This window comes from Euprymna scolopes, chromosome 14 (assembly GCF_053919585.1).
Source record: "Euprymna scolopes isolate OS-2025 chromosome 14, ASM5391958v1, whole genome shotgun sequence".
Lineage (NCBI taxonomy): Eukaryota > Metazoa > Mollusca > Cephalopoda > Sepiida > Sepiolidae > Euprymna > Euprymna scolopes.
Window position 1 is genome coordinate 47,996,711 of NC_136495.1, and position 15,691 is coordinate 48,012,401.

General features: G+C 32.5%; 1 protein-coding gene across 1 annotated transcript in view; it reads right to left on the reverse strand.

Moving 5' to 3' along the window:
* Window positions 1-15,691, reverse strand: part of LOC145292981 (signal recognition particle subunit SRP68-like) — a 35,521-nt gene that overhangs the window by 5,656 nt on the left and 14,174 nt on the right. The window contains exons 2-7 of the mRNA XM_080139223.1: window positions 13,520-13,586; window positions 10,066-10,179; window positions 7,976-8,171; window positions 7,055-7,324; window positions 4,268-4,507; window positions 2,300-2,521 (exon numbers count right to left, since the gene is read on the reverse strand). Coding sequence (XP_079995349.1) covers window positions 2,300-2,521; window positions 4,268-4,507; window positions 7,055-7,324; window positions 7,976-8,171; window positions 10,066-10,179; window positions 13,520-13,586 — 1,109 coding nt within the window. The remainder of the gene's footprint in view (window positions 1-2,299; window positions 2,522-4,267; window positions 4,508-7,054; window positions 7,325-7,975; window positions 8,172-10,065; window positions 10,180-13,519; window positions 13,587-15,691) is intronic.

Genomic DNA, 15,691 nt, shown 5'->3' on the forward strand with positions numbered 1-15,691 from the left:
TTTCAATAAAATGTCAAGTAAAACGCATTAAAATGCAGATAAAACAAAATTAAATTTCTAAAAAAAAAAAAAAAAAAGATAATTTAGACAATTCTAATTACAAATTTGTATTACGATTCAGAAAATAGTGTGGGTTGAAAACATGGATGAAATTGTCACAACTCAAAGTTACATCATGAAAAAAAAGAATTTTTTTTTAATTGAAAGTTATTTTAACAAAGAGATTGGAATCACAACATTCCTTTGATCTTAATGTCAAAAAGGTAAACAATGAACGATAAGAAATACTGATTCATCAAAATTTGGAAACAAATGTGATTTTGAATTCTGGCTTTAGATAACTTCTATGATTAATTGGATGGACAATGAGACAATATCAGGGGAAAACAAAAGTTTTATATAAGGCATTAAAAGTGGCTCGCTTGAAGCATTGTTTAGTGTGTATATAAAAGTAATTTATATAAGGCAATACAATGCAAAGGTGTGACGGATAGACCCAACTGAAGCAATTTAAGATGTAAAAATAGAATGAGCAATGCAAATTCACCTTTTATGAATAGAAAATATGTTTTTTTATACGGTTATCACATTATATCATATTCTTACTGGCCTGATAAAAGTTTAGTATAATATTTTGGGAACATTTCCCTTCATCAGATATGTGCTCAACTTTAATTCATAGTTGCATATAAGTTTTATATAAATTTGGAAATAAAATAAATAGGGAGAATAAATCTGAGGAAAGAATCCAACAGGCAGGCAATGGTACACAGGGTTAGAAATTATACAAAAGCTCGGGTATTGTTCAGTTGTCTTGCATATAAATAAATGAAAAATAAAATTATAATTTGCATACAAATTGTTTAATTGCTTCAAGGGAAAGTACTTTGCAACTAACAAAAACAAAAGTATGAATCGGGATATTACTCTTACACTAAATGATATTTATATTAGGTTGGTGCAAAAACAATATCGTTTTCTCACATGTTACTTTTATATATGATTTCTGAATTAATTCATTGATATATATATAGCCATGTTATATATCATTTTGAAGTGTGTGTTTTTGCTCTATCAAACCGTGTTATTTGTTACTGTTCTTAATCTCGTCATTCATTTTTTTGCAGGCTTTTCAACAGCATGAACAAAATTCAAATCTGCACGATTTTCTTGTTCCAGTTAAAACTAAGCCGAAAAGCTGCCACGACAACTTGTGATATTAATGATGCGTTTGATCAGGAACCACTAATGAATGTGTGGCACAATGGTGGTTTCAGAAATTTTGCAATGGTGACGAGAGCATCTAAGATGAAGCCGGTCGCGGCGAACCAACTGCGGTTGATAACGAACATTTAAAAGCCTTAATTGAAGCCGATCCTCACAAAACCACACGAGAAGTTGCTGTTGAACTCAAGGTCGACCACTCAGTCATTTGCCATTTAAAATAAATAGGAAAGTAAAAAAAATTGGATAAATGGGTATCGCATGAATTGAACGATAATCAAAATTCTTGTCATTTGAGGTGTCTTCTATGTTCCTTCTGTGCAGCAAAAACAACCCATTTGTCGAGTGGATTGTGACGTGTGATGAGAAGTGGATCCTCTGCGAGAACCAGCTACGTTCAGCACAGTGATTGGATGCTGGAGAAGCTCCACAACACTTCCTAAAGCTGAAATTGCACCAAAAAAAGGTTATGGTTGACTGTTTGATGGTTTGCGGCCAGTCTTATCCATCACAGTTTTTTGAATCCAGGCGAAATGATTACAGCGGAGAAGTACTGCTTACAAATTGACGAAACGCACCAGAAGCTCCAAAGTATGTGCCGTAGATTGGTCAATATGAAGGGACCAATTCTCCTCCATGACAACGCTCGCCTGCATGTTGCTCAACTGACCCTACAGAAGCTGAACGAATTGGGCTACAAGACTCTGCCTCATCCGCCATATTCATTGGACCTCTCGCCCACTGATTATTACTTTTCAAGCATCTTGAAAACTTCCTGCACGAAAAATGCTTCAAAAGCCGAGATGATGCTGAATCGGCCTTCAATGACTTCATCATTTCCAGAACTCTGAATTTCTATGCTAATGGGATAAATAAACTTGTCTCTTGTTGCCAAAAAAAATGTCGATTCTAATGGTTCTTATTTTGATTAATAAAGTTTATTATGAAAGCAGTTATGATCTTTTGAAGTTGAACGTAAAAAAAAAAAAAAGAAAAAAAAAAGACGACATTATTTTTGCACCAACCTAATAACTCAAAAAATTTAAATCTCACTTTCATTGTGTAAAAAACTTACTTGAACAATAATATCATAAAGACGAACTAAATCTTGTGGCTTTGTAATCTTCTTCCCTTCTGGGATCACCTTGTTTGGAAGGTACTGCTTCATATTGTCGATTAGGAGCAAATTTCTTTTAATTGTTTTGGTGAGTCGAATGAAGGTGAGATAAGAGTGCAAATAATGTTGGTTGGACGTCCGACCATCAATTGGTTGACCACGCAAAGCGGCCTTGAAATTCTATCAAAAGAAAAGAAAAAAAATTCCATTATATATGTTTGGATGCATTGTATTTAATGAACAGATCAACTTTTTAATGTATTTTTGTTTATATATATATATATATATATATATATATATATATATATATATATATAAAAAGGGTGAGAGATTAATAATTGTGAAATTATCAATCAAGTTTTCATAGGAGGAAACATAACAAAATGATGTTTATATGTACAATCGTTTTGAAAATGATATCTTTTTATTTATTTGATATTTACAAATAAAACTATCGAGAAATAAGTAAAATATTTCTGGATATCATCTCATCAGCATAAACGGATATATATATATATATATATATATATATATATATATATAGTAGCTGGCATTATTGGCTCACTATCATTTCAAAGTTTGCTACTCGAAATATTTGAAACGTGAATTTAAAATAAATATTTCAGTCATAAATTTGTAAATATGAAACAAATTTTCCTCATCATTTATATTGATAAACATTAACATTTTGTTAATTCTGATGCAAATTTGTTTATCTTTTAAACATAACTGTAAAGAAAAGAATAAATCAATTGAACGTTTTACTTGCAATTTAGAAATTGTTGAAAATCAAGTCTGCCCTTCTAAAGTAAGAAACATTTGAAAACGCAATATATTTGTCCAGAAAATGAAACAATATTGTGAAACAAAACTATTTTTTATATTATAATAATCATTGAATTAAAAAAATAGTTAATCAATAAAATGTCCTTTTCAAAATCGATATGCAAATTAGTTAAGCTTTGTCGCTGATATCACATAAATAAACAGTATATAAAGATAGTGCACCTATTGTGTATAATTGAATTAATTAAAATGGGTTTTTTTTGACTTGACCATTAGTGTGAGAAATGGGCCAAACTTTTGCATTTATTCATTTAGAATTTCTGAGCTGAATTTTTATAACTTTTAAACCACTAGGAATATTTGCATAATTCAAACAGTTTGGAACCCCATTTACTCTTTATAAGTACTGTGATTGAATGACAATAATTTCAAAAAGAAATTCAACAAGAAATGCTAAATAGATATAAAACTAGTGAGTTTCAAAATTAATATAATGTTGTTCAGCAAGAATATGTTTTAGCATGGTAAGAGAGATTTGTGTAAGTCTGGGGTTTGGATTGATATGGTTTCTTTACTGAGATATAAAACTAGCTTCTATGAATTGTCTCTGTTTAGAATTTGATTAGGAGGAGGAGTAGGAGTGAGACTAGTTATTTTCAGCATTTGTGAAACAATTGCAATCAATTTTAACTAAGAAAGTTAAAATTAAGAGAATGACCAAGTATGCATGTGTGTGTGGGGGGGGGGGGGGAGACAGGAAGTTATTCTTTGATGAAACAAAGGTCTTCAACTTCCTGTACCCCGAATTGTTTGAAGTATGGCAAAATTAACATTTTCAGAGAAGTGTAGGGAGAGGAAAGGAAAGCAAGAAAATAGGAAGAGAGAAAAAAAAAGATAAAGTGAGAGGCAGGAATAAAAATAAAAATAAAATCTGATCAAGTAACAACGAAAAATGAGATAAGACTGTAGTGATTTGACAGAAATTTGTTTTTCCGTAATTAAAAAAAAACCCCAAAAAGCCACACATTTATTGATTTAAACAGAAATCCGCCTTTTCAGAATTGCAAAAAAAAAAAAAGGCAAAATTCACCTAAATTAAAAAAGTGCTAAAACCTATTGTCCTCTTCAACATTAACTGACCTGATCATCCTGCAGCAAATCCCGGAGCACCTGCTGAGAATCTATGCACTGTTTCAGTAAACTTTCAATAACGGATAACTTGCTGTCAAATCCCTCGGCCGATTCCACTTGCTTGTCACAATCTTGCAGATTCAACAGGAACAGTCGGACTTGTTCATTTTTCACAGGCACAGTACGGTCACGCCAGGTCACCTCGGACAATGTGGCGGCCTGCTTTTCACGGGTTTGAGATAACAGTTGCTGAAAGTACAATAAACAAAATACAATGTATAAAAAAACTACAGATGATGGATGTATCAGAATAAAAATATTTTATGTGTTTGCATAAAGGTATACACACAAGGAAGTAAATAAACAATTTTACTATCATTACTAATAATGGCTGCGGATGGGCGTAAGTAAAATATTATTTGCTCCTCACTGATAAATTAGATAATCACTCGGTCAACAGTGAAATCCTGACGTTTGCAATAATTTGATGTCCCTGCAACAGACATATCCCTGACAAACCTGCGCTTAGCAACAAAATCTCACCCCTTCACAGTTGTAGTTGTTAAATGCCAGAAAGCTTTCTACTCTAATAGTTTATTCCCTCGAACAGCTAGACTTTGAAATTCCCTTCCTGTTACTTGCTTCCCTGACTGTACTGATATGTAGAAGTTTAAATGTAACGTTAACCAACATCTTAATCTTTCCTAGGTATGGTCCTAAATAGTAGCCCCTTACGTCCAAGTAGCAATATGCCTTTTTAGGGTTGAACGAGAGCAAAAAAGTTGAAGCTGACCAAGTCCACCTTCATATTAACCTATAATATGGCTCCTCTAAAACCTTGACCACTAAAACTAATGGCCTGTGTCATGCACAAATAGTGACATAAGATAGCCGGGTTAATATAGGAAATAGAAAACTGATAATTAATAGAAAATATAAATATTTCAAACTTTTACTGATGTTTTAGCTTTGACTGCTGACCAAGAGCAAAAAAAAAAACAACAGAATGTTTAAATAGGTATGAATTATTTTTATGGAATGCCTGTTTCTTTCATATCTGTGTGTATATAACAAAAATATACAGAACTTAAGTTTTAAGATACCTTAGTTTTGCAAGTAAGGTAACCTACAGTAAGGATACTGAGTGGATTTATCTATTTGGGCATCAGTCCACTGGGAAAAAGGTAGAAAATATCTTTTTCCTGGAACTTCCCAACTAATAACTGTAGCATCCAAAATGTTCCAAGTTCTGTACATTTCTCCCAATTTTTGTAAGAGGTATTATACATTATTAAAACTATTAAAAAGATATGATATGTCACTTCTTAAATAATGAATTTGATCCATGGTCATTAGACAGCAATTGAGCATGATTCCTTGAATTTCAATTTCTTCTTAAGCTTTCAGCTTTAAATTTCAGATGTTTTCTAAAATGAAAATCATGTATTGAATTTTGATCAAAATAGAAATAAAGATTCTAGACAAAGGTTAGCATCACTATATCTTGATTTTAATTTTCATAAGGGGACATAAAAGTGGTGTATGGAGAATTAAATATAAAGTGATTGAAATAATTAAAAAGAAACGAAAAAGGCTGATTATAACGACAGTTAAAAAAAGTATTATAAAACAATTGAACACCTTTGATTCCACCCTAAAGGTACATTTTATATCGAGTTTCTTGGGAAAGCTATTAATTCATATATCATCCTTCTAGTTATGGATTAAATAGTAGGATAGACTAAACTTTCAAGCATTAGTCATACAACTAGTCAAAGAGAAAGAAAAACTGAAATAACAAAATTTTTTCTCAACTTATTCCAACACTGTTTCTTGTCTTCCTAGAATTTTTTCTGCTATCGGACTTAAAAATTTTTTTTATTAACTCTAAACAAGGCACATTGCCACTGAAGCATAAAGGGCAACTATAGCAGGGATCAGATTTTGGGGGGGACCAGGAAGCAAAAATCTGGGTGGGGTCAGCAATATATTTGTTTATATTACATTTAAATTTCTTGGAGCAAGAAGAAAATTCTAAAGATAAGAGCTGTGATTCAAACAATGCCAGTTCAAGATGTGCAGTTGGAAATTATGTCACACTTGTTTCATTATAGACTTTTCTACACATACACCCATACAAGGAGTATTCAATATTTTGCCTTACAGTTATAAATTTTTTTAAACACAAAATGAATTTTTAAGCTCAAAATTAAATGAGAGCATAGATAGGAAAAATGTTTTAAACATTTTATCAACACAGAATTAGGTCAAACAGTTAGTCAGCTTTTATTTTTAACCCCAAATAAGGCATATTGCCATTGTAGTGTAAGGGACGATTTTGGTAGGAGCCAAATTTGTAGGGGATAACTTTAGTGGGGAGTTCAAGGTGCTTGTTCACATTATATTTAAATTTCTGCATACTGGCCATTGTGAAATAGGGAACAGGGAGGAAATTTCAAAGGCAAATAGTCTGAGGAAAAACTGCTATCAGAATAGAGACTCTTCCAGCATCTAGAGACCTCTACACTCTTCATTAATTCGGCTGCTAATCGGGCAGGTTTTAGTGTAGTAAGTTTGCCGGAAAACATTTTAGAGAGAGAGATAAAGTTTTGAAGAAAGATATGTTTTTTAAAACTCAGTTTTATTAAACATACCCCCCCAACCCTCCGGGCAGCACCGGTGGCCCTGCTCATCAAAATAAAAGGAAAGCAGATTTTGTTAAAAGACATTTTAGTTTCTCCGGAAACATAATTAAAACCAGCAGAACAAAGTGAAAATGAAGAAGTCTGTTCTTACATCCAAATGGGCAAGATGGGAATCTGCGCCAGACTTGAGTCTCATCTGCATCAAATCTTTAACGGCAGATTCATCACCAATCCTAAAGCTGCAGTAACGAATGTTGGGTGCCACTTCAGACACTCGCTGTAAATAAAGGTCTTTTGTCTCGTCGGTGAAGGCACTGGCCAATTTGGAATAAATAGTCTCGGAATTAGTGTATAACTCCATTGCACCTCTCCAATCTTCCTGCTCGAATTGCAAAGTCCCTTTCATCCACGCTTGGTAACCCTGTCAAGAGTAAAGGTCGGAGAGAAACGTTACATTTTTCAAACAAATCAATCAAACAAGATTTCAAACATCGGGGGGAAAAAAAAAATTAGCAATTTTTTTTTCCATCAGAATAAAATGTATTTTTTTTTTATCATCAACTATTGACATAAGGATTGTCAAAATTAGTTTTATCATCTTGATTATTGTTCTACTTTATATGAAATGATCAAGTGTCATTTAGTATAAAATACATTTAGTCAGCTTCTCCTGAGGTTATAGTGTTATGTACAAACAAAAAAAGATAGAAAAGAACAAAGCAAAAATAAAAATGAAAAAACAAAAGCAAAAAGTAAAAACAAATAAACCAAAAAAGTAGAAAAAAAAACAAACAAACAGGAAAAGTAAAAAAACAAAAAGTAAAGAAAAAGAAATGTAAAAAAAAATAAAACAAAAAGAAAAATGGAAAAAAAAAAGGAAAAAGAAAAAAAAATGAGGAAAAAAAAAAAGAAAAGCATACAATTTTCCCTGAAGGGAATTTGTTCTTTCATTTCCCGATGACGCAAATCCTGAATTCATTACTGATTTTTTGCAAAATCAAATTGAAAGTATATTCAATCTTATGTTATCCATCATTTTCCATTTTCATGTTGCAAAACCAATCACACTTACTTGAGCTTCAAGCTTCGTACGGGCATCACAGCGAGCACTGAGACAGAGTCGAGCCAAATCTGCAGTGTACTGCACTGCTTTTTTCAGGCGAGACAACATATGAAAACGTTTCCGGGGTTCTGTGTTGGCTTCGGATTTTAACTGCATGTAGTAACCCCAGGCTCTCTCCGCACAAAATAATGGAATATGTATAAACCTGGAAAAAACAACAAATTGTTTTTAATTTTTTTTTTTTCGCTAGGAAAAATCTAAATCAGACTAATAAGATTGTCATTTTTAAACTTTTTTTGAATTCCGGAAGCTGATGATTCAATTATATTCATAAAATTTTCCCTCTCTAGAAAAATACATAGCAATACATTCCGTACAGTTAACATTCATTCTTTTGGCTTCTCTACATAATTACAAACCTCTCCCTTCACAATTCATTAAGTTCCGATCAATTTGATTGGCTGTTCACATATATTTATTGAATTTGGGAATTTTGAACAGTTAAAAAACCCATCAAAAACTAAACAACATGACGTTAACACAAATAACATTGACTCTAACGAACACCGCACAATAATATCTACGTTCGTATGCTTATTTCTGTCTTAATAAAGGAATCGGATATCAGAATTGATATCCCCTTCCTTAAATTCTTTTTCATCTTTTTTTTTCTTATCATTGTCTTTGTTGCCAATGGTCCGGAATTTTATGCAAGCTTATTAAAACATAAAAACATAAACATAACAATAATTAACATTATTACGTTACGTCAAAGACTTCCATTCTTCATTCTCACAACATTGCCAAGTTTCTATCATGGTCACTAAAATTATTTCATATATGTTACACATTACATATTTTTCTTAATATGTGAGCTATATTCAAGCACTTTATCAATTAACAAATGGGTATGTATGCAGAATACCGATCGTACAAAAATAACATTTAGAAATTCATTCAACATGGGAGGTGAGAGCTTTTTGTAACTATTATACACTTTCAACTAACATTTTGATACACAAGCAATACTGAATAAAGTTTTAACTTGAACATCATATCAAAAATAGTAGAGTCTGTATTTTGCATAAATACAAAAACATATCTGCACCGACGCAGCAAATCAGGATTAAGTAGAATGAAGAATATGGGTTTCCTTACTTTCATCAGGCTTGGAATAAAACATGATCTTGATCATGCCCACTTTTGGCAAACAGTTACAGCCAGTGACTGATAGTTGTTAAGGCAGCCAGTGATAAACGCTAATATCCACAAGTAACCGTCTCAAAACAGCAGTGTCTACCACTGACATGAAATGACAGTAACCATCTTAAAAGAACAATGACCGTCATGGATGACGGTACCTGATGATTGAAGACAGGCAATTTGCCTGCCACTACCCACCCCTTTCCAGTGACAGTAACCACTTAAAAAGAGCACTGATCACCAGTTACCATCAATGGCTGTTATAATTGCCAGTGACCAACAATGCCCACTAATTGAAGGCAGGCAATTTCATCTCAGAGCAGTTCAATGGAGCCTGACACTAACAGATAGTTACAGAGGAAGCCAGTGCCTGCCAGTAAACAGAAGTAACTGTCTCAAAATATCAGTGCTCACCATTGAAGACAATTTTGGAGCAGTCCAGTGAAGGTCGATACTGGTCATGGCCGACAGTGAACGCCGGGAACGATAGCAACAGTTGTAAAGGTACCCAGGGTCCATTAGCAAGCACAATTAACTGCTTCAAAACAGCACTAACCGCTAATGCCCACCACAGGCATCCAGTGATATCCAATACCTGACAATTGAACAGATGATTTCAATTTTGAGCAGTCTAATGGAGCCTGACACAGACCATGGCCACCAGTGACTGCCAATTGCAATGGCAGCCAGTGCCCACCAGTAAACGCTAATACCTGCAAGCAATCTATCAAGCGCGATGATGCAGGAGCCCTCTATTCTGGAAAATCAGTAAAATATCAAATGATGAGGTCTATGCTTAGCATTTTTTACAACTTCAAGCTTTAATTGTGAATATTTTGGTGTGATTTCATGAATAAAATATTTAAAACAAAAAGAAAAACAAAAAATCAACTTACCTGACATCAACCAACATTTCCTCTTGAATTTTTTTAGGAGTAACTTTATGTTTTGATCCTTGCGGAAAGTGTAAAGACTTCCGAATTCGCCGCAGTCTACGGCTGCAGTAACTTCTACAATTTTAATAAAATAGATTCTTTTTAGCAACAAAGGGACATTTCTTATTGGAAAATATCTGTTCAATTTTGTATAAACAATGCTACAATATATCCATTTTTTAATTCAAACATTACACTAATTTTTATTGGAATAACAGTGTTCAGTATGAAGAAGAAGAGAAAGAGAATATCTATAATATAAATCTCACCTGTTTGTTTAAATGTCTGTATGTATATCTCGCAAAAACTTTTAACAGAGGCAACGGCTTTTCACAAGATCGGTTTGTGAAGGCTCTTGAAAAAGATGGCGACTGTTTCAAATATGTTTGCATGAAATTTCCAGGCCTAACCATAGAGAAATTAAAAGCTGGACTTTTTGATGGACCTCAGATTTGAAATTTAATGAATTATGCAAATTTCTGTAATTTTATAAATCCTGTAGAATTGAGTGCCTAGACAGCGTTTACAAGTGTAATAAAATTCTTCTTGGGAAAAATAAAAGCACCCAACTATAGAGAGCTTGTTGAAATATTGCTCATAAGTCTTCATCAACTGGGTGCAAATATGAGCATCAAGTTACATTTTTTGCACAGCCCATTTTCTAGAAAATCTAGGTGATATGAGCAATGAGAGCACTTCCATCAATACATCAGCGACATGAAAGTTTGCTATTAAAGTTGTTGGGATTCCACCATGCTTGCACACTACTGTTGGTCTATCAAGCGCGATGATGCAGGAGCCCTCCATTCTGGAAAATCAGTAAAATATCAAATTATGAATGATGATGTCTATGTTCAGTATTTTTTACAACTTCAAGTTTTAATTGTGAATATTTTGGTGTGATTTCATGAATATACGTTTTAAAGTTACATAAAAACATTGTTTCTTCGATTTGCCTGTTTTTCCTGTAGCTATCGACTTCCTACAGAGAGGGGTATACCATAGCATAAAAACTAGACCTGATAGAAAAAAAGTGACAGCATTTCTGGAATCAATGCCCTCAAATTAAATGAAAACAATTAAAACATCTTAGACACCATGATAATTTTTTTGTTGTCCATTGTTATTAGATATTATTATGGGCCATGCCTTCTGCTCCGCTCTAAAAAAGCAAAAAATAAAATATAAGAATCTAATAAAGACTTTTTAAAGTCAAAAGTTCATTCTTTAAGATAAATAAATTTATTTTAGAGAAAAACAAAAAAAAAAACACATTGTTATTTGGCTTTCTAATGTCTGTGCAATAATTTAAATACAAAATGGTTTCAAAGTGCCAATATTTTATCTTATTAACCAATACCACACAGCCACATGTGCCACAAGGCATTTAAATCAGCCGTGTTTAACATCTCACTGGACTACTAGCTATGAAGGATTTTATATCTCTGACGGGAAAGATGATTTACAAAAAAAAAAAAAGAAAAATGTCTGAACTTGATATCGAAAGCTTGGTTAATAAATAATTTATTTTAGAAAAAAACATATCATTATTTAGCTTTTTAATTTCTAGACTAGAATTTAAATACAAAACAATCCTTTCAAAGTGCCAATATTTTATTTTAACAAATAAATGCGTATTCCATGCATGTAAATTTCTTTCATTTCCCCTTGTACATAAAAACCCTATGAAGTATATTGTCCTGCATAAGACAATATTAATTATTATTTAGTGATGCCAATAGGAGGTGGTGGTGGTGTTGAAGTCGATAATGGCATGGCCATCACCTTCCAACATATTTTAGAGGGTAATTATAGTAGTTACTAGTGAGAGTTGGAATAGTAATATAAAGAGTTGAGTAGATTGGTATACGTTTTATATGGTAAGAATTGACATGACCAGTGGATCTAGCCTCTTTAACAACTTGCCTAGTCCAGGTAAGGGCCAAAGTGGAGTGTTGCAGTGTGCATATCCATGGGTTACAGACTGCTCAGATACCAGGATACCATCCTTTATCGTCATGGGTTGCCAACCATGTCAAACTGTTGACTTCATTGGGAGGTAGAAAAAAAGGAGAGAGAGAGAGAGAGAGAGATGGAGGAAGGAAAATTGATTTGAGGAGGACGGGCTTTGTAGAACATGATTAAATTTTGCAAAAGGAAAGGGAAACAATAATATCAAGGTTTGATGCATTTTAGATCAAAAAGCTGGTATCTTCAGACAGCCTAATCTGATAGCACCTGCCTAGGTGGAAGTTATGTTCTCAAGCATGTGGCAAAGTGAGTATACTCTTGTATTCTTTTCAATTACTTTTGAAAAGACCATTGCTGTTGCTACATAAACTAAAGCATAATGTTTGAAGAGAGTATGCAATTGTTTTTTTTAAAGTAAAACTAGCAGGGCTATACAGCATTGCCCGGGACAAAAGTATAACAATTTTATTAAAACTTCTATTTCTATACCTATCTCTCTTCTCCTCCATTTTCTCTCTCTTTCTAGTTGGACAGACCCCCCCCTCTCTCTCTACCTGGACAGACAAATTCCTCGCTCTTCTCTCTAGCTAGACAGAAAGCTTTCCTTTATATGAAATTCCTCTAAAAATGAATTGGCATTCTCTTTCCAAATTAGTAGATAATACAATGAAAAAAAAAAAAAAAAAAAAAATACACCCTCCCTGTCAGAAACTGGCATAGCTGACCACTAGTTAATAATGAATAAATTTGTCTAAATTTTAGATATTATTCATCCGGGGCAATACCAATTTATCATTTTTGACTTTTAGCTGGACATACAAACATACAACTGCCCTTTATATTATAGACTAGTGTGGGCCGCCCGGCCTTGCCCGGTTGTAAAATATACTTAAATATATTTTAATTCATACAGATTTCATATTTATAATTACAGAGCCAATTCTCAATTGAATATTATATTGTACCAAATATATAATACTGATTTCAAAAGTTTTAAAAAACTGACTTCGGTGCCATCAGCAAGAATCAAAACTAAAACATTTAGTGTTCCAGTCATGTTCTACTATTTGAGCTATTGACAGACAGATAAAGATTTAAAATTAAACCATTTCAAGCTATGAATGAATTTGCACATGCGCACAAATAACAGGAATATATCAAGTTGAAATGAGCATTTTACATTTCAATTTGCCGACATATTGCTGTACATATTATTCATCCATCCAAACAAAGATTTTATTTGTTATAAACCATCCTTTGCGTACGATTACTATTTCATGTTAATGTTAATGTTATGTGACCAGTAGTTTAAGAGTTTATTGATTAAATATTGTCACACACACATGCATACATACAACTACTGTTTTATTTATATAGATGATTACTTTAAAAGTTAAAAATTAATTTTTTTTTTTTTCCTCAAAATGAATTCATTGAAATGTACCTGTAACGCTGAAAGTCACCATGCCGGAGACCATGTTGTTGTTGGGCTTCTTTTATGATCTGTAAAACTGAAAAAAAAGAAAAAAGAAAATGTTACAAATTATGAAACCGCTAAAATACTGTGACTTAAAACTGATTACTACTTAACACTATATCCATGGTGACACACAGGTCCTTCCGAGTTTGACATACAGATTCTAGAATTTGACAAGATGCACTACAAGATTACATCGTCTGAAGCATTGTGAGAATAACAACAACGATGAGAATAGTAGTCTAAAATAATCCAAATTATTAATCCTCATCTCAAAAATCTCAAAACATCGTATCATCATTTATTAATCATTCTTTTTCATTTGATTTCTTGTAACCTTTACGAGCTTGTAATTTGATTAACCTCACCTTTTTTTCTTCTATGCAACCTCTCTCTCATAGACATGATGTTGCTAGTCTGTTTTTTTTTTTTAATAAATACTATTATGGCATTTGTCCTTTAAAATTATCCTATCTATCCCCTGCTTCCTTTGCTCCAGCTCATTTGACTATTTGATCTAGTGGTCTCCATCAATTTGTTGCATTTATACCTCATTGTAATACAATTTTCCATTCCAGTAGCTTCCTTCCACTTGATGGAGGCCATAATCCAAAGTACTCAATATGTTTGACCGTGGAGGGGGAAGGCTTGATTTTTGTAGTGCTCTAGAGGCCTGTTATTGTATAAAAACCATAATCGAAAGTGCTCAACATACTGGATAGAGCAAGTGTGTTTAAAGGCCACATTGCTGGAGAAAACCAACATTAATATGTTTTGTTATACTATTTTGTACAAGAAAATATACTCGGCATAGTCCAGGATAGGAAATACCATATAGTAATCAAAAAGTGCTCAATATCCTAAGTAGAGGAGGTGTGTTCAAACGCAACTTTTATTTGTTTTTTTTATCTGTTTTTTTTGTTTTTTTTTTTTTGTGGCTTTGGGCAATGCTCAGTTATAAATAAAAAAGAATATCACCAGAATAATATTTAACCTGCAGTTGTGGTGAGAGACAGAAATTTTTAATGGCGTCCTAATTTACTATTTGTTATTAGTGTTTGCCATATTTTATTTAATTCTATACAAGGTCTACTAGTTGCCTAAGGTATAAATTCCAGAATTTGAAAAGAAGCACCTGAATAAGTTCAAAGGTTACATCAGCCAAAACGTAAAAATAACAAAGAAGATGAGATTAGTAGTCAACCAACAATTAGAGAGGCTGAAAATGATAGAAAGTAAAAGATGGATCATTTGATATCTCTCATTTTCACCCTTTCATTATGTTATTTGAACATCATTTTTATTCCATACATTGTCTATCACTCTCACTCCTGTCACTTTTTCTGTTTTATTAACAGCTAAATATAAAAAAAAGGAAAGAATAAAACGAATTGAAAGACTTCATTATAAACAAAAGTGCGTATCATCAGAATATTATTATTTAACTTGCAGTTGTAGAGAAAGAGAGAAGGGAGGAAGGGATAGAAAAACACCAATTTTTGATTTTGTCATTTTATTTGTCTGGTTTTGCAAAAAGTCACATTTATTTTTAGTAACATTAGCAATACGCATGGTCGGTAAAATGCTTTGGATAATCACAGATTTCAAAAGGGGTTCTGCTAAAATAGTCACATTTTAAAAACCAAAGCACTTTAAATTCTCCAAATACCACAGTTTTGTTCGAAAATGAATATACTTTCAAATAAATTAATAAATAATAATGTACATTACATATTTTAAGAGTTTTAAGCAAATAAAGTGCTAAAAATGTGAACATCATAAAACAGCATTTTCGGTAAGGTTTTGTAAATACTCCTCCTGATTTGTAAACGCGTGTACAATATTTGTATGAAAAATTTTGTCATGAAATTTGGAAACGAATCTGAGAAGAGACACCACTTTTAATAGTTTTGAGGTGTGTGAAATACTTTTGACCACTCGTTTTTTATTTTTGTTGTGTTGAAAAAAAGACCTCAACAGAATGAGTACTGAAAATGTTGAAAGAATTTTTCTTCAAACTCCCACTAGTAAGCAAATCAATCTTTTTACTATTTTTATCGATCAAAAGTATAATTGTGCATTATTTTCTCTTGTGGTAGTAGCTAGCAATTTAAAATTACCCTATCTGGAAAAAAAAAA